At 43.9% G+C, this 20,486-nt stretch overlaps 1 protein-coding gene across 5 annotated transcripts in view; it reads right to left on the reverse strand.

Annotated features, from left to right (window-relative positions):
• ACACA (acetyl-CoA carboxylase alpha) overlaps positions 1-20,486 on the reverse strand; it is a 421,319-nt gene that overhangs the window by 351,082 nt on the left and 49,751 nt on the right. For all 5 annotated transcript variants that reach the window (XR_011026314.1, XM_068269366.1, XM_068269368.1 and 2 more), the window contains exons 6-8: positions 18,772-18,853; positions 10,648-10,746; positions 5,754-5,860 (exon numbers count right to left, since the gene is read on the reverse strand). Coding sequence is in view for 4 of the 5 variants with exons in the window: in XM_068269366.1 (XP_068125467.1) it covers positions 5,754-5,860; positions 10,648-10,746; positions 18,772-18,853 (288 nt within the window). In the remaining variant the exon portion in view is untranslated. The remainder of the gene's footprint in view (positions 1-5,753; positions 5,861-10,647; positions 10,747-18,771; positions 18,854-20,486) is intronic.

A 20,486-nucleotide genomic window follows, 5' to 3' on the forward strand; every position in this document is an offset into this window, starting at 1 on the left:
AATCGCTTGTTTTAATAAGCCTGTATAGGAAATGGGGGGGGGGGGGGGGATGAGGGATGAATGTGGCTAGGGGAAGCACTTTGTTACGATTATGGTTTTTATTCAAATAAATAATAATAATTTCTTAATAGAATAATTGTAGGGATGTTTAATGGACATTTGTTGTAACCTAAGTGTCAGGAAAAGGTTTCCAAATGTTTAATACGCAATCTTTCTCACTGTACAATAACAGCATCGCATGTGATTTAAGAATTGTCATTGTGGAACACCAGGATGGGAATTTGTTACAAAACTGGCAATAGCGGCTTATACAACCACAACCAGGGAAAACCAGAAGCAAAAGAAATACCAAGATTGCAAGCTTTATTAAACTTTTAAAAACGCAGATTGGATCCACATACATTGTAGGTTTGTCATATTCAAATGCAATGTTATGCTGGGAATACACGGCTCAACTCTGAGTCATTTAGATGGCTCGATAGATAATTTCCGACACGTCCGATCTGCCGCCTCGATCGTTTCGCTGCTCGATTCCGCATTGAGGACAATGGAAAAAGAGGAAAAACGAGCGGAAAATAAGAGAATCGCCTGCAGAATCGAGCTGGGAATCGATTGAGTGGAAGAATCGAGCTGCAAAATCGAGCCGTGTAAGCCCAGCATTAGTTCTGTCCCGGTTTCATGTTTTCTCTTTATTTGTGTTGTAGTTTGTGAACATTTAATGGTATATCTATATATTTGATATATGGTTATATTCAAAATGATTGCTGCTTTCTTTTGATATTTTTTGCGGGGGAAGAAAATAATCAAAAACCATTGTTTCAATAAAAAAAAAAAAATGTAAGCCTGGTTAGACATTTGATTTCAGTACTCTGTAGTGTATACTTCAGATAAGAAGAAAGTCAGCTGAAGGCTTAACATGTGACCATCATGTGACAAGTACAATCTATACAGGATAATATACTTGCATTTACTGTAACTGAAAGCCATATACAGTAGTGTAAACATTCCCTTAGGTCTGCTGGCTGTTCAGCTTCCTACCTCTGAAACGGCTGATTACATGAAACAGCTGTCAGGCCTAGAAGAGGAACACGCTATATGGATTTCAGGTCTTGATCATATAGTGCATGGCATGTAGCAATAAATACAAGTATATTGGTTGAGTTCCCACCTGCCTCTGTCCTATTTCATGCATCCTAATGGTGCCCATACGAGATACAATAAAAACATTTGATTTTCCCATTTATTCGATCTAAACCATCGAATGAAAGTTGAAAATATATATTTTTTTCGATTAAGAAATTCGAACAATTATCCAGTTTTTTCGAGAAAAATCTGATCGGACATGCTGGAAAAATCTTTATATTCAATCTAACGTAATAATTAATCTAAGATTATCTAATCGAAAAAAGAATGAAAAATTGTATGGGCACCTTAAAGGGACTCCGAGCAGTGCAGAAACTATGGAAAGATGCATATCATTTTAAAGCTCTCTTTCTCCTCTTCCCAATGATATATGAACCGCCACCCTACGCCTTTTAGTTTTCGCTATTTTCGCGATTGAAATTGCCGCGGCTGCGATTTCGATCGCGAAAATAGAGAAAACTAAAAGGCGTAGGGCGACGATTTAGGGTTCATCAGAAAGAGGAGAAAGAGCGCTTTAACCTCCTTGCCGGTTATCCCGAACACAGTTCGGGGTAACCTGCGCAGGAGGATTTCTCAGGCCCCGCTGGGCCGATTTGCATAATTTTTTTTTTGGTACAAGCAGCTAGCACTTTGCTAGCTGCTTGTAACTTGCGATCGCCGCCGCTCGCCGCCGATTCGCCGCTACCCGCCGCGCCGAGCCGCCCCCCCCCCCCGCCCCAGACCCCTGCGCAGCCTGGCCAATCAGTGCCAGGCAGCGCTAAGGGGCGGATCGGGGTTCCCTCTGACGTCACGATGTCCATGACGTCGGTGACGTCATCCCGCCCGGTCGCCATGGCGACCGGGGAAGCCCTGCAAGAAATCCCGTTCTCGACGGGATTTCTTGCATACTCTGATCGCCGAAGGCGATCGGAGTAGGTAGGGGGATGCCGCCGCTCAGCGGCTATCATGTAGCGAGCCCTTGGCTCGCTACATGATTTAAAAAAAAAAAAAAAAAAGTGCGGCGCTGCCTCCTTGCCGGATTTTTTAGACCGGCAAGGAGGTTAAAATGATATCCATCTTTCCAGTTACATTGTATTACACAGGGCGACTTTTGCTCAAAGTCAGCAGCTGCATTCAGCAGAAAAAGTCGTCCTGTGTAATACAATGCCTACGCCTTTTAGTTTTCTCTATTTTCGCGATCGAAATCGCAGCCGCTGCAAACGCAAAAATAGCGAAAACTAAAAGGCGTAGGGCGGCGGTTTATATATCATTGGAAAGAGGAGAAAGAGAGCTTTAAAATGATATGCATCTTTCCTGCAACAAGCATTGCAGTGAGTAGTCAGAGCACCTAATCTGCATACCTGTGTTGAGTAAGAGGATCAGCAAAACAGGAAGGAAAAAACAATGTTCAATAGAATGTCAGCAATAGCATCTTTTATATTTCCCTCCTCAAAGGATCTCTTTAACGACATGTACTCACCTTTCTCATGTCACCTACGAGTATATTCACTAAGGGCTGGTGCCCACCAGAGCGGTTCTGGAGCATTTTTTTTTTTAAACGCTTGCAGGGGGAAAACCGCTTGGCTAATGAAAGTGAATGGGCTGGTGCACACCAAAGCGGGGCGTTTTCTCCACAAACGCAAACTCGGGGGCTGCAGCATTTTTTAGATTTCTGAATTTCTGAGGCGTTTCTGCCTCAATGTTAAAGTATAGGAAAGTGGAAAACTGCTCTGAAAAACGTTAGATCAGAGCGGTTTTCCAGGCGGTTTTGTTACAGAAGCTGTTCAGTAACAGCTTTACTGTAACAATATTTGAACTCTGCTACACAAAAACGCTCCACAAAACGCTAGGCATGTTTAGAAAAACTCTCTAAACATGCCTAGAATCGCTCTGAAATCTGCTTCAAAAACCTCTACCGTTTTGCGGATCTGCTAAAGGTTTTTGTTGTGCATTGGGCCTAAACTGCAGTAATCAGAACAACATGCGTAAATTCTTAATGCACAATGAATAGAGCAGAATGCAACATACTACATGCAATGTATTACTCATTGTGCAGCAAGACTTTATACAAGTTAGTCATATCACCACAGTTTAGGGAATTTACCACATAGAGAGCAAAGCCGCTTACACAGGCTGGTCATACACCATATAAGCAGATCATATGATACAGAGAGTGCAGAATTATTAGGCAAGTTGTAGTTTTGAGGAATAATTTTATTATTAAACAACAACCATGTTCTCAATGAACCCAAAAAACTAATTAATATCAAAAGCTGAATATTTTTGAAGGTAGTTTTTAGTTTTAGCTATTCTAGGGGGATATCTGTGTGTGCAGGTGACTATTACTGTGCATAATTATTAGGCAACTTAACAAAAAACAAATAAATATATACCAATTTCAATTATTTATATTTACCAGTGAAACCAATATAACATCTCAACATTCACAAATATACATTTCTGACATTCAAAAACAAAACAAAAACAAATCAGTGACCAATATAGCCACCTTTCTTTGCAAGGACACTCAAAGGAAAGGAAGTTGCCGAATAATTATGCACACCTGATATAGGGTGTTGATGTCATTAGACCACACCCCTTCTCATTACAGAGATGCACATCACCTAATATGCTTAATTGGTAGTATGCTTTCGAGCCTATACAGCTTGGAGTAAGACAACATGCATAAAGAGGATGATGTGGTCAAAATACTCATTTGCCTAATAATTCTGCACTTCCTGTATTTAGGTTAATGTGATAAAACGATTGCTTGCATGGAAAAAAATCTGCAGGTATTACTCTCATTTGACAGGTCTAAATTTAGTGAAAATACTAAATAAATGTCTTATTGGGTGTGAATTTTCTATCAATGTAAACACTGGAAAATATGGGCTTGTGTGAGTTTATGTACGGTTTTCAGTGAATGGCACTATGCAGAAATGGATATCAATGGACATGGTAATGACTCCTCCAGTGCATTTCAGAAACACACCTTTCATGTCACATAGGATATCAACAGTGTATCTTCACCTGTAAAATGTATAAATTATCACGTGCAAAAAGACATACCTATTAAAGGTAAACCTGAAGTAAAAAAATAAATAAATAAAAAAGTTAGATACCCAAGAAGAGGGAAGGCTCTGCATCCTCGTTCCAGCACTGTCCCCCTGATAAAGTTATTCAACCTGCAGGTCAAACAAGTCTTCAGGCCTTCAAGATTTAGAAGTACTTGGGTCCATGAGTACTTCCTAATGGTACCCATACACGGTACAATAAAAATGTTCGATTTTCCCATTTTTCGACAAAAGCGGTCAAATCGAACGAAAGTTGAAAATAATTTTTTTCTCCCGATCAAGAAAAACAAATGATTATCCCGTTTTTTTTCTATAAAAATCCAATCAGACGTTGGAAAAATCTGTATATTCGATCTAACGGAATAATCAAACTAAATTATCTAATCTAAAAAAAAAAAAAAACAAAATTGTACCTACATGTTCTGTATGGGCACCTTAAGATGAGCGGCTCCGTACCGCACATATGCAAGCTCGGACACAGCTGGGCACAAATTTTGAATGGGGGACAGCAGTGAAATGAGAGAATGGAGAGGGCAGGGATGGATGGATCTCTATGGCATACAGAGCTTTACCTCTCCATAGGCAAGTATTTAACCTGAAGCACATTTCCATGCTTCAGGTTTGCTTTACAATCAGGACTGTAAAGTACAAGGCCAGCTTCAATGGGCTGACATTTACTTACAGTCAAATTCCTTTTAGATGTAATGCAAACCACACTAAGATATTTTCAATATACACTATATAAATTACGTATTAATATTAACCCCCCCAGCACCGCCTCACGCCCTGGGGCTGCAGTTTGCAGGAGATCTCTCCGTCCCTCTTCAGTCTCCGAGTGGCGGCTGCCGCTTGGGAGACTGTTAGACGCCGAAACCGCCGTCTAATTACCCGTACAGCGCTGCGATCAGCAGCAGTGTTGTACTGGGGACAGCCGTGTGACACGGCTGTCCCCCCCTGAGGCTGGGGAGTGATCGGCTGTCATAGGCTGAAGCCTATGACAGCTGATCACGCTGATTGGCGGGGGGAGGGAGGGAGCAGGGATGAACATATAAAAAAAATTAAAAAACATGCATTTTTATTTAAAAACAAGTAACAAATATTTATTAAAAAAAATAAACACAGGGGTGCGATCAGACCCCACCAACAGACAGCTCTGTTGGTGGGGAGAAAAGGGGGGGAAATCACTAGTGTGCTATGTTGTGCAGCCCTGCAGCTTGGCCTTAAAGCTGCAGTGGCCAATTTAACTAAAAATAGCCTGGTCTTTAAGGGGGGGGGGGCACTGTGGTCCTGAAGTGGTTAAATAAAGAGATACATTTACATAAAAATCTCAGCTCAGTTATCTGTGACCTATAGGGATTGGTAAATGCATAGTTAAGGTTAAAAACCCAGTAACTGAAAACAAATCAAGACAAAATTAACTTGATGTAACACAGCTTTATTACTGTATAATGTACTATTACAATAGCTTTGTGCATCCTGCAAAAGCTGGGATTTCTTTTCCTGGTTGCTTGAGAGATCTGCTGAGCTGTGCTCTGATAACAGCAGAAATGAACTTACCTTTAAACCATCATCCACATCTTTCACATAGCCCTTCTCATAAATCTCTGTTGGTACATTTAGAATGCGCTTTTTCAGCTCACTCTCCTGCCATTCTACCTTTAAGCCTATAAAACAAGGAAGGGGATTTACATTCAGTTCCTAAAACTTTCTGACATAATGCAAATAAATAAAGATGCAGATTTTGTTTTTAACCAGTTCATTTCCCAGCTACAGTATATTCATGTTCTTACAAGTGGCTCCTGAAAGCGACGGGACTTGTATATGCATGTGAAGAGCGTGTGTTAGCATGTGTCTGGGCTCATTAACCACCCCCCTCCCGAAACCCTGTAATTAACCCCCCTCCCCCATGCTGTGATCAAGCAGCATGGAGGATTAGAGAGTGAAGGGATCTCTCCTCACCTGGTTTCAGCGTGATCGGCTTCCCTCCATGCAGTACCGCTGTCTGCCTCACTATGCCGAATGGATCGGGTCCTGGCTTGATGACGTCATCAAGCCGGGACCCGGTCCAATCAGCACAGTGAAGCAGACAGCGGTACTGCATTGAGGGGAGCCGATCACGCTGGAACCAGGTGAGGAGAGATCCTTTCACTCTCTAATCCTCCATGCTGCCCGATAGCAGCATGGGGGAGAGCATGTCTATCTGGGGGGGAGGGGGCAGAGAACAAAGGGTCACACCTGGCTATTATGGGGGAGAACAGAACACAGAGGCACATCTACTATCTATGGGGGGGGGGGGGGAGGGGTACACCTAGCCATCTATGGGGAGGGACAAAGGAGCACACCTGGCTATCTAAGGGTGGGGGGGGAGAACAAGGGGGCACACCTGGCTATCTGGGGGGGTTCAAAGTGTCTCATCTAGCTTTTTATAGTGGGAAGGGGCTAATAAGGGGCACATCTGGCTATACTGAGGGGGATAAAGGGTCACACCTGGTTATCCATGTGGGGGACAAAGGGGCAAATCTGGCTAAGGGCACATCTGGCTTTTTATTTGGGGGAGGGGCTAACAAGGGGCACATCTGGCTATCTATACTTATGGGAGATAAAGGGGCACATCTGGCTATCTATGGGGGGGTGGGTGGGAATAAAAGGGCACACCTGGATATCTATGGGGTTGGGGGATAAAGTGGTACACCTGGCTAACTATGGTGGTGGGCATTAATAAAAGGGCTTAGCTTTTTAAATATGTATGCTATCCTATCTAATAAAACCCGTGTCCCTGCATAGCGAGGTCTCTGTGTAGCTGGGTCCGTGCTTTATGCTACTGCGCATGTGCACAGCATGGATCCGGACAGCCGTTGGGACTAGAGGACGGGGCCAGTGAGCCAGACGGGCGTGTGCATGGGTGCAGGAGTGTGCAAAAAAAAAAAAAAAACAGACCTACAGCCCGTTTTTAAACGGGCTTGGGCCTACTAGTGAGAGTATATTACTGCTATTTTGGCAAATATGTCTTATAATTACTGATACAATGAGAAAACGCAAAACCCAAAATGGAAAAATACCTCTATTCAAAATAACATATTGTCGCCATATATTGTACTAGGAACATAATTTAAATGTTGTAATAAAAAATCTTCTTATTCCCTTTAAAATGCATACAAACGAAAAATAATTCTTAGCAAAAGGTACCACCCAAGGAAAGCCTAATTGGAGGCAAAAAGAACAAGGTATAGATAATGTGTGAAATGTAGAGCGTGAAATGTAGAAAATTGCTTGCGTTTTTTAGGGGTAAAACCCTAGGCTAAGGAAGTGGTTAAAGAGTAATTCCAGCAAAAAATAGACAGAGCCTGTAATGACAGTTTTGATTCTGCCAGTCAATGGCCACTGGGAAAAACTCCGGGAGTGCCAATGATGCCAGGGCCGAAACTGAGCCGCGGCGGGAGAACAGAAGATCGTTCAGTGATAGCGCGGGCACAGGACGGCTACAGGGAGCTGGCAAATGCCCTAGGTAAATAATTTTTTTTTTTTTAAGTTACTCCAGGTTTCCGTTAAACCAAGTTACTTGCATCTTACTGGACTATGAATGGATACATTACATAGAAATTGTACAATTCAGATTGCATCATGAATGGCCACTTTAAGAAGAAAAGAGGCGGCGGTGTCTGCTTCTATATCAGCTCCTCATGGTGCACCACCACGACAGTACTCACCAGGAAGTGCACCCCCAACCTCGAACTCATACTCATCAACTGCAGGCTGCCATACTTGCCACGTGAGTTTTCCTCCTATGTTCTTGTCGGTGTGTACATTCCCCCGACGCTGATGTCAGAGGTGCCTTAGTGGACCTCAGCGAGACCATCTCACAATGGGAGACGTCCCTCCCAGACTCACTATTCATTGTTATGGGTGATTTCAACAAGGCTAATCTTCACCAGGAGATGCCACGTTACCACCAGCATGTGGAGTGCCCCACCAGGGGCGTGAACACTCTTGACCACTGCTACACAGCACTGAAGGGTGCTTACAAAGCAGTCCCAGGGGCAGCTCTTGGCGCCTCTGACCACTGTGTCATACACCTGATCCCCACCTACAAGAGGCGCCTAGAATCTGCAAAACCGACTCTTAAATCTGCCAAAGTATGGTCGGATGAGGCCAAGCTCCAACTCCAAGCCTGTTTCGACTGCACTGACTGGGTGTCCTTGGAATCACCAAGCATAGATGAGTGGGCAGACAATGTTGCCTCATACATCAGCTTCTGTGAAGACTCGTGCGTACCAACCAAATTCTTCAAGGTCTACCCAAACAACAAGCCGTGGTTCACCAACAAGCTACGGCATCTGCGGAGGCAAAAAGAGATCGCACACAAGTCAGGCAACCAGGAGGACTACAGGAGGGCGAGAAATGACCTAAGTCGAGAACTGAGGGCTGCCAAAAGAGTCTATGCTGAGAGGATGGATCAAAACCTGCGCTCAAATGACACTCGAGCTGTGTGGAAGGGGCTTAGGGCTGCCACCAACTACAAGCCCCCCCCCCCCCCCCCCCAACACGCACCTCCCAGTCCGGAGCTAGCCGAAGAACTCGGCAAGTTCTACTGCAGGTTCGAGAGTCAGGTAGAACCGAGGGGTCACCTGGAATTGCCAAATCCCCCTTCTCGCCCCACAGTGAACATCAGGAGCCCACCTCCTTCTCCAGTAGCGAGCGAGGCTGATGTCCTGAAACTCCTGTCAAGGTTAGGCACCAGGAAAGCCCCAGGTCCGGACGGCGTGTCTCCAGCCTGCTTAAAAACCTGCTCCAGGCAACTCGCTCCCATCCTCTCCACCATCTTCACCAAATCACTAAGTGAAGGCACAGTCCCCAGATGCTTCAAGAGGTCGACCATCATACCTGTCCCGAAGAAATAGGGAGTCCCTGACCTGAACAACTTCAGGCCGGTGGCCCTTAAGTCCATCATAATGAAAACTCTGGAGCGAGTAGTCCTATCCAACCTCAAGATCTCCACCTTGCCCCTTCTAGACCCCCATCAGTTCGCGTACAGGGCGAACAGGTCCACTGATGACGCTATTAACATCTGCTTGGAGTCCATTTATGAGCACCTTGACAGACCAAGCACGTATGCCAGAATTCTACTCCTGGACTTTAGCTCGGCATTTAACACTATCTGTCCACGCATCCTACAGGAAGAACTAGCCACACTTGGTGTGCACCCAAGCCTGCGCCTCTGGATTACAGACTTTCTCACCAACAGGACCCAAACTGTCAGGCTGGGTGGCATCTACTCACAAACCATGACCACGAATACAGGTGCCCCCCAAGGCTGTGTCTTGTCTCCACTGCTGTTCTCCCTCTATACAAACAACTGCAGATCCAAGGCAGACTCGGTCAAGGTCATCAAGTTCGCCGACGACACCACCATTGTCGGTCTCATCACCAAGGACAACATCCAGGAGTACAGTCAGCAGGTGGAAAGAATCTCCCAATGGTGCAAGGAGAACAAGCTAGTACTGAACACTACAAAAACCGTCGAGCTAATCGTCGACTTCAGGAAGTCCGCACCCACCCCACCACCAATTCACATTGACGGTACGGAAGTGGCCAGAGTGCAGTGTGCTCGCCTCCTGGGCACTACCATCTCCAGTGACCTCAGCTGGAGGCCTAACATCACTGCCATCCAAAGGAAAGCCCAGCAGAGACTCTACTTCCTTCGTCAGCTGAGGAAGTTCGGCATGGCCCCAGAGATCTTGACCAGCTTCTACTCCGCCACCATTGAATCGATTCTCTGCTCCTCCATCCTGGTCTGGTACACTGGCGCCACCGCCAGTGACAGGCTCACACTTCAGAGAGTCATCAGGGCAGCGGAGAGGGTCATTGGGAGACCTCTTCCCCCACTTGACCTCCTACACAAGAGAAGGCTGCGATCAAGGGCGCCGAGGATCGCTAACGATCCCACTCACCCGGGCCGCCGCTACTTCTGTCAGCTCCCACTGGGACGGAGGCTTCGGGCCATCTCCACAAGGACTTCCAGACACAGTAACTCTTTCTTTCCCGCGGCCGTTAGCCTCCTAAATTCCCTCCACATACTCCCATCTGCACACAATAACTAATGATAGGCCATTTTATGTCTTTTGACCTGTCACGGGTACTGTTTAACTGCTGCTCTTGCATGTAATGCAAATGTTAGTGCAATATAATGTATTTTTCTTTGTAAATGCTTGTCCTCTGCTGTAAATGCTTGTCCTCTGTGTATAAGTGTAATGCAACTTCTGTTCTGCTGTTCTACGCTACCTATCGCTGTCTCTTCGGAGCTATATGTACTGTGCCAAACCCAATTCCGGGCATGACCCAGTTATGCTTGGCGAAATAAAGATTCCTGATTCCTGATCCTGAAAAACAAAGACCTACTGAACAGTGTACTTCTCCCATGGTTTGAAAAAATATAAAAACACATTTTCCTTACCACTACCACTCCATGGAAGTGTAGGGATGCCAGCTGTTTGGGCAACGATTGAAGAGGCAATTTTATCTCCCAATGCCCACATTGCCTGGCTGGGTGGACCTGCAAAAAAGGGAAAAAACCATGAAACTAGATTTCACCTATTAAGTGCAAATGGACAGGATTTTCAGTGGTGTGACTAAATGCTAGTCTAGGCATAAAGTTAACACCAAAAGGATTATGCGTAGTAATAAATTACTACACAGTAATACTGGAACATACTTTGGTGACTAGCAAGACCTCTTAAATATTGAACTACAGTATATAGCATGGTGTTTTGCAGATCTTGAGGCAAGCCTGTGATGTTTGAATGAGCCCAAATCAGGTCAGCCTAACAAACCTTGTTTGGTGAGGTTTTCCTTTAGGCTGTGAATCTGTGAGACACTGCTCCCCAAAACTCTATTGGAACTTGGGGCAGAATACTGCCATTACAAGATATATTTAGAGTCACTCTGACAAAATAGTGTGCAAGTGAGTAGGGAAGGTGGATGGTATCTTACTATTTTGGAGGTTAAACTGCCATTCAGGAAATGCTTGTGAAAACAAAGAAAACCATGAGAATCCCAATGAGGAGATTGACTAGTCCAAAACCTGTCGGTTCTGTCAGATTTTAACTGCGCACTTTCTTTGCTGAAGTGGTCCTTTAAGCATGGCTGTGGAGTCGAGGAGTTGGCGGCGGAGCAATTTTGGGCACCTGGAGTCAGAGTCGATGGTTTCATAAACTGAGGAGTTGGGAGTCGGAGTCAGGTGATTTTAGTACCAAAACCACAGCCTTGGCAAGTATTACACTAAGGAGTCTATTTTGGGTACCTGGAGTCGGAGTTAGAGTTGGTGGTTGCATAAATTGAGGAGTCAGATTATTTTTGTACCGACTCCACAGCCCTGCCTTTAAAGAGAACCTGAGGTGTGTTTAAAGAATGTTATCTGCATACAGAGGCTGGATCTGCCTATACAGCCCAGCCTCTGTTGCTATCCCAAACCCCACTAAGGTCCCCCTGCACTCTGCAATCCCTCATAAATCACAGCCACGCTGCTGACAAACCGCTTGTCAGAGCTGGCTGTGTTTATCTCTATAGTGTCAGTCTGCTGCTCTCCCCGCCTCCTACAGAACTCCAGTCCCCGCCTGCATCCCTTCCCTCCCTGCTGATTGGAGGAAAGGGACAGGGGCAGGGACCGGAGCTATGCAGGAGGCGGGGGAGCAGCTGAGACTGACACTACAGATGTAAACAGAGCCTCACTGTGATTTATGAGGGATTGCAGAGTGCAGGGGGACCTTAGTGGGGTTTGGGATAGCAACAGAGGCTGGGCTGTATAGGCAGATCCAGCCTCTGTATGCAGATAACATTCTTTAAACACACCTCAGGTTCTCTTTAAGGAAAAGGTAAATATGGCCTAACAGTCATTTGCTACAAAAGGGTGGAACTCATTCCTATAGACTAAATAAGTGCAATGCAGGGAGGATGGTGAGGCTGTATACAATACAGCCTTAACCATAGCAAACACGGGCTGATTCACAAAGCTTTTCTTTCTTTGAATTATTTCACTTTTCTTATAAACTCAATATTTCTCCTTATTTGACTTGACTTAAAGGGACTCCGAGCAGTGCAGAAACTATGGAAAGATGCATATTGTTTTAAAGCTCTCTTTCTCCTCTTTCCAATGACCTATAAACCACCACCCTACGCCTTTTAGTTTTTTCGCTATTTTCGCGACCGAAATTGCCGCAGCCGTGACTTCAATCGCGAAAATATAGAAAACTAAAAGGCGTAGGGCGACGATTTAGGAGTCGCCAGAAAGAGGAGAAAGAGAGCTTTAAAATGATATCCATCTTTCCATAGTTACATTGTATTACACAGGACGACTTTCTGCTGAATGGAGCTGCTGACTTTGAGAAAAAGTCGCCCTGTGTAATACAATGTAACTATGGAAAGAAGGATATCATTTTAAAGCTCTCTTTCTCCTCTTTCTGACGACACCTAAATCGTCGCCCCACGCCTTTTAGTTTTCTCTATTTTCGCTGTCAAAGTTGCGGCCGCGGCAATTTCGATCGCGAAAATAGCGAAAACTAAAAGACATATGGCGGTGGTTTATATATCATTGGAAAGAGGAGAAAGAGAGCTTTAAAATGATATGCATCTTTCCATAGTTTCTGCACTGCTCGGAGTCCCTTTAACTCATGATTTATCTCTCCCTATCTCATAAATTATCTCTCCATATTTGTTTATTTCATGCAATAGCTTTCCCTACAGTAAAGGTGAAAAATAAGTTAGTTTTGTGAATCAACCCCACTGTGCTATAAACCTACTTGTTTCACATTTGACAACCTTGTGAAAGAAGTCCAATATGGGTTTTCTATCCCAGCTTTTTTTGCTGATTATGATATTACAGCCTATGACCAAACGACTCCACTCCCATGGAAAATATAACATCCGATTCCGTCAACATCCATCAAGCATAAGCACTGCAGAGGTTTCATCAAGCATTCTTATAAATTACCAACGTTTTTAGTATGCTGTGTTTCTCCCCTAAGTCAAAACTACTGCATGGAAGATTTACACTGATCGCAAAGTTTTAGTTTAGCAGCTAAGAAGATTATATATCATTTCATATCTGTGATAAGAAGACTATGTTCAAAGCTGTACCTTTGAAATGTTACATCTCTATCCTAAATTTTTGTACGAAGGATGAAACTTTATGTTGACAACTGAGAACTTGTCATACCACTCTGAGTCTTCAACAAGAGGTTCATGCAGCTGAAGATTGCTTCTAAAATGTAACAAGAAGTTTTACATCAGGATGATACCATTTATTGGCTAACTAAAAATGAATAAGAATAAGCAAGCTTTCGGCCTTGCAGCCTTCGTCAGGCTTACATCCTGTTAGTTTGCAGGCTGGTGGTACAGACAGCTATATACATGCAACATCAAAAGGGAAAACAGATTTTTATCAAGCATAAATACATGTCATTAAGATGCCTTAAGTGAAACAGAACATCTAAATGGGGTAAGAGGTTGTTTGCTGAGATAAGGATCATTGTTTACTCCATGCTCACAGACCTGGGAGTAGGACTGACACAGAGGTATCGTAAATTCTGAGTTCACAAGTTCAGCTATATAGGCTGAGAAAGTGAATGTCATCAGTCTCATACCAATACCTGTATAAAAAGTTGTTGTCCTTATTCAAGCCCTTGTCCACAGCTTTGAACCAATTTATAAATTTTTTCTGCTATTAATCGATCATTTGACATTTTGAAGCCACCCATCAGGGCAGTGACACGAAGATCATACATGCTGTGTCCGTTGGAACGAAAGTGTATAGCAACTGGGAGTTCAGATTTGGTATCGTTAATAGTGTGCCTGTGTCCATTCATACGTTTGCGCAGAGTTTGTCCAGGTTCTCCCATGTACATAACATTGGGGCATTTAGCACACATGATCAGATATACCAGATTGGTGGAACCACAGGAAAATGTGCCTTGTACTCTGTACTCCTGTTGTGAATCTGGTATTGTTAAAGCGGACCCAAACCAAACATTTTTTTAATTAAAAATATTTAGTTGCACCACTCTGACACATACAAAGATAAATAAACACTCCTTCAAACCTATGATCATTTCAGTGCATGCTTTTCACCCTTATCTTTTCATAGCTAGGGTTATACTGGGGGCAGCCATTAGCAATTCCTCCATTGCCTGACACCATCTACTCCACCAGTTTGCCGGAAAAACCCTGGCAATTTGAAAGGAAGGGAGGGGTTCCTCCAATAAATGTAAAATATTTTATATTAGTCATCATGCAGCTGAAAAAAAGCTGCTATTTATTATTATAATTTAGAAAATAGATTTTATTTCTGAAATCTTGTATTTTAATTTGGGTCCACTTTAACCTGTCAGTGGAGTAAAGGTGTCTGCAGGTCCCACATCTTTTTTGTAGGCAGGGTGATGTTCCGTTTTGTTGAGGCCTATTCAAAGAACTCCTGACAATCATCTGTTTTAGATTGTGTGGTTGCTGGTATGACCAGAGGAGAGGTTTAGGTAATATCTTTCTCAGTCTGTGATCCTTGTGTAAAATGGGATGAAGTTCCTTAGCAATCCTCCTTAAAGAGAACCCGAGGTGGCTTTGTATAACGTTAGTGGGGCACAGAGGCTGGTTGGGCACACTAACACCAGCCTCTGTTGCCCCATGGTGTGTGTCAAAGACCCCCCCTGCTCGCCGCTATACCCCCGCAATGCTGGCGACACGCAGCGTGTCGCCAGCACAATGTTTACCCTAGCGCTGTCTGTCAGCGCCGCTCCGCCGCCTCCTCCGCATCGCCGCTACCCGCCCTCGTCCCTTCCCTCACGCTGATTGGAGGGAAGGGACGAGGGCGCGTAGCGGCGATGCGGAGGAGGCGGGGGAGCGGCGCTGACAGACAGCGCTAGGGTAAACATTGTGCTGGCGACGCGCTGCGTGTCGCCAGCACTGCGGGAAGGATAGCGGCGAGCAGGGGGGTCTTTGACACACACCATGGGGCAACAGAGGCTGGTGTTAGTGTGCCCAACCAGCCTCTGTGCCCCACTAACGTTATACAAAGCCACCTCGGGTTCTCTTTAAGATTTCCAGGTTAAGGAGGATTGCTAAGGAACTTCATCCCATTTTACACAAGGATCACAGACTGAGAAAGATATTCCCTAAACCTCCCCTCGTCATATCGGCAACCACACAATCTAAAATAGAGGATTGTCAGGAGTTCTTTGAATAGGCCTCAACAAAACGGAACATCACCCTGCCAACAAAAAAGATGTGGGACCTGCAGACAGATTTACTCCACTGACAGGTTAACAATACCAGATTCACAACAGGAGTACAGAGTACAAGGCACATTTTCCTGTGGTTCCACCAATCTGGTGTATCTGATCATGTGTGCTAAATGCCCCAATGTTATGTACGTGGGAGAAACTGGACAAACTCTGCGCAAACGTATGAATAGACACAGGCACACTATTAGGCTGCTTTCACAGTGAGACGTTAAAGTCCCACGTTGGAGCAGCCTGTAACGGAGAGTAACGCACAGTAATGAAAAATCAATGGGCTGTTCACAGTGCCCACGTTACGTTACATTGTAACGCTGCACGTTCTGGGAAAGTGCAGCATGCAGTACGTTAAATGCGGCTTTAGCCGCGTTAGACTGTGTGCACATGGTCAATAATGTTTTTTTTAATATATGCTGCCGGAGAAGAGACGGAAAGAGCCCGCTAATGTAGCCAGGCACATGGATACTTAATATTCACTGCACTTGCAGTGTTGTCTTCCTGGAGCGGCCGCTGATTGGCTGGCGGGACCACATGATGCGGAGTGGAACACCCGCATCATGTGGTCCCGCCAGCCAATCAGCACCACGGAGACCACGTGATCGGAACGCAGCTCACTCTGGCGTCCTCCTCCAACACCACCAGGCGTTGCGTTAGGGGCACGTTATGCGACCATAACGTCCCCTAAAACGCAACATCTTGGTGAGAAAGAGGCCTTAACGAGACCAAATCTGAACTCCCAGTTGCAACGTTTCGTTCCAACGGACACAGCATGTATGGTCTTCGTGTCACTGCCCTGAATGGTGGCTTCAAAACGTCAAATGATCGATAAATAGGAGAAACAAAATTTATAAATTGGTTCAAAGCTGTGGACAAGGGCTTGAATAAGGACAAAAACTTTTTATATTGGTATGAGGCTGATGATATTTGAACTCTTTCTCAGCCTATATAGCTGAACTTGTGAACTCAGAATTTACGATATCTCTGTGTCAGTCCAACTCCCAGGTCTGTGAGCATGTAGTAAACAAGGATCCTTATCTCAGCTAACAACCTCTCACCCCATTTAGATGTTCTGTTTCAATTAAGGCATCTTAATGACATGTATTTATGCTTGAAAAAAAAATCTGTTTTCCCTTTTGATGTTGCATGTATATAGCTGTCTGTACCACCAGCCTGCAAACTAACAGGATGTAAGCCTGACGAAGGCTGCAAGGCCGAAAGCTTGCTTATTCTTATTCATTTTTAGTTAGCAAATAAATGGTACCATCTGGATTTAAAACTTCTTGCTTTTACTGATGGCTAACACGGTACAATACCCTACTGCTACTTCTGAAATGTAGTGGACTGTGCAACTGAAATGTAAACAGGGCTTCTGGTAATGCTGCTCTGACCTAGATTTAAAGTGCCCACTACAACGGAAAATACGTAATATTATATATTGTAAATGTTTTTAAGAGGCTTGTAAAAAACACTATCTGACTGCAGCCAGACTGGTTCACACATAAATCTGTACCTTTTCAATCTAGTCCTGTCCATTTTCCGTCAGTCTTCTATCAGTTTTCTGACGGGATTGAAACTTGATGTACACATTGTGTGTGTGAACACACCCATAGGAAACTGATACAAAACTGACAGAGCTGGACTAGACTGGAAATGTACACCTTTTATGTGTGAACCAAGTCATAGGAAAACTCATAAAAAAACAGACAGGACCAGAAATGTACAGATTTATGTGTGAACCACGCCATAGAAAATGCATACAAAACTGATGCCAACTGTCAAAAACTGACAGGACAGGATTTGACACCTTTTATGTGTGAACCCAGCCTAACAGCAGCTAACAGAGGGAAATCTCAATTCCAGGTATAGCTGTAAATAAGTTCAGATCAGTGTATAAAGTGGAGTATCTCACAGCCAAAGTGAAAGATACCGGTAGGTTTCCTACTTTTCAGAAGGATCTGCTATCCAGGAATAGTTGACTCCAACCCTGTCAACAGCTTTTTGGAGGTCCCCCACCCCAGCATGCCCAGTCCTAACAAGCTGTTGGTAAGAATCAGGGGTCACCTGTGCAAACTTTAAACGGTGCCTGAAAAAAAATCATGAAAGATCACAGGCCCTTAGGAACTGATAAATTAATGGATTCTGGATCGGTTACACTTGAGAAAACAGGTTGCACTAGTCTGTCCAGCATGCCAACGCTATTTTAGGTATTTGCCATGAGGTTTGTCAACTCATGTATGTTCGGTGCTAGGATGGAAAATGTCAACTTTGACCTAGATGACAGAGAACTGGAAACCAACATTTACTGTGTCAGAGGCAAGTTGCTGTCCTTGTGGAGTACCTCTTTATTCCCCCAAGCATGTCTACACACTACTGGCAGAAGCACAACGTTAGATTTAATTACTTGCAGTGTATATATATCTTGGCAAGGCACCAATTAATAAAATAGCAAATCTTCAAAAACAAAACAAAAAACAAGTGAAAAGTATCTCTGTTATAAGCATTACTTTTTTCCCCCTTGTAAATATATACTTTGTACAGATACATCCACTAAATAAAGCTCATCTCTGGGCAGTCATCTAACTTTCCCATCTAAAAGCCTCTTATTCAAAGTGCTGAAATGTTTAAAGGACAACTGTATCGAGAGGGATATATGGAGGCTGCCATATTTATTTCATTTTAAACAATGCCAGTTGCCTGGCAGCCCTGCTGATCTAGTTGGCCGTGGTAGTGTCTGAACTAAAAACAAGCATGCAGCTAATCTTGTCAATTCTGACAATACTGTCAGAAACACCTGATCTGCTGCATGCTTGTTCAGGGGCTATGGCTAAAAGAATGGAGGCAGAAGATTAGAACGATAGCCAGGCAACTGGTTTTGTTGAAAAGGAGATAAATATGGCAGCCTCCAAATCCCTCTCTTACAGTAATCCTTTACATTTCTGTGTGAAACATACAGTAACTTCCGCAGCTAAAAGCTCTCCACAACTGAGCACATTGCCTGAAGCAGCTGAGCTGTGGCAGTCAGTAACGGGCTGAGTGTATGGGAATGGTGCTTCTACTTGTTATCATTCTGTTCAGACTGCAAAGGGAGGGATAGAATGAACTCTATGAACCCAATAGAGCTTGCATTCATAGCTTTGTTATTTGTGTGACATCAGCTAATGACGAAGTTTTAAAGATGCAGTTGAACTATGGCACCAAGCACCTACAGTGGTAAGAAAGAAACTGGAGTGAGGCTTTAATGATAAAGGTATTATTACTATTACTATTATTATTATTAATTAGTATGAGATTCTTACCCATGAAAGCAATTCCATTTTTGTGAAGCAATTCAGGCAGTTTGGGATTCTCTGACGCATGTCCCCATCCAGCCCATACAGCCTAAAATTATATAAAAACATTCATAATAAAAACTTAAATACTTTTCCATTTTATTACCTGTACAGAGAATGCAAGGGTTAGTTTTATGGTTCAGATTTACAATTTCCTCCATTCCCAGGGAGGATTCTCATTGGTCCTCAGAGAGGATTCTCATTGGTCTTTTACTATCCAATGGGAGCCCTGGGAGCCCGATGCTTCTGCTAGGGCTCCAATCTGTATAGCGGTACTTGTCCCACGCAGAGGAGCCCAGTGATGGTGACAGCAGTGGCCTGGATGCACAGCGGTGAGGGACATGAATATATGGACAGTTTAACGGGGTACAGCATCTCCTGTGCATCCAGCATAGTGTGAACCCAGCCTACACTAGTTTGTAAAAGAAACTGTTTTAACTAGCTACATATTCTTGGAAAGTCTGTGTAGAGATAGTCCGTGAGAGAATATTTTCTGGCTTGCTAGTAAATTTTATGCAAATTGTATGCAATTTGTATTAGGGCCAACAATGCACATAGACAGAAAGTGATTGGCCCAATTGCAAGCTGAATACGGTTTCAATGAATGCCAGAATTATCATCATCTCTTTGACCATCCCTAGTCATGTGTGGTCCCGATTCTCGGTATTAGGCTACACACACACACACACCCACTAAATTTTTGCTACACAAAGTGATTGTTTACTAGTATTTCGGGTGACAATTGACTGTTTTCAGATCTCCCCAAACACCAATGTTCATCCCATAACTCTACAGGTATCAGTCATGCTAGGCAAATTCCCCAGTCAATAGTGATTGCAGTTCCCACAGGTAGAGCATGCAGAAACACATAACCCCCACCTCAGTTGGTTCAGAAACCCACATTGATGGTCTGTGTGCTCCTTGTAAACACCACTGCCAAGGTGGAGATGGGAGAGATTAAGCAATGGGAAAACCTGCCTGAACACCACATCCTGTGTTAAGGGCTCTGCCTCTGACACAGGAGACCTAGATTCAAACCTTGGCTCTTCCTATTCAGTTAGCTAGCATCTATTCAGTAAGGAGTTCATTGGGCAAGTCTCCCTAACACTGCTACTGCCTGCTGAGTGTGCTCTTGTGGCTGCCTCACAAGCGCTTTGAGTCCGATAGGAGAAAAGCTCTAAACAAATATAGGAAATATATCCTCCACGGATGGTGGTGTCTGTCTATCACTCCATTCTCTCTGTATCAGAAAAGCAGGGCCACTCAAGAAGAGTACTCATATTTCAAAATCACCCTAGACTTACTACCCCAATGTTCAGCTTCAGACAACGTTTTCAAGCATTCTCTTGCTTGCGGCACAGCTTTTTTGCAACAAACCTCTTACTGTACTGATTGTTCTATTTTCTTTACCCTGTACACAACAGAAGGGGTCGGCCCAAACTGGATAGTGAGCACTGGAAATCAATCAGGCAATACTAATGCAATATAACCTTGTTCCACTCAAATCTAATCCCGAATTCATCAAATCACTCCCACCACCTTCATTCTATCGCTCAGTACAGTAAAGCACTTGGTGGACCTTGATTCTCTGCCTATCCCCTCCCACAAATGAAGATTTTTTTGCCACACACGATCACACGTTTAATTAATAAACTGTCCAAAATCAATGTGAAGTTGACTCA

The sequence above is a fragment of the Hyperolius riggenbachi genome, chromosome 2, assembly GCF_040937935.1.
Source record: "Hyperolius riggenbachi isolate aHypRig1 chromosome 2, aHypRig1.pri, whole genome shotgun sequence".
NCBI lineage: Eukaryota > Metazoa > Chordata > Amphibia > Anura > Hyperoliidae > Hyperolius > Hyperolius riggenbachi.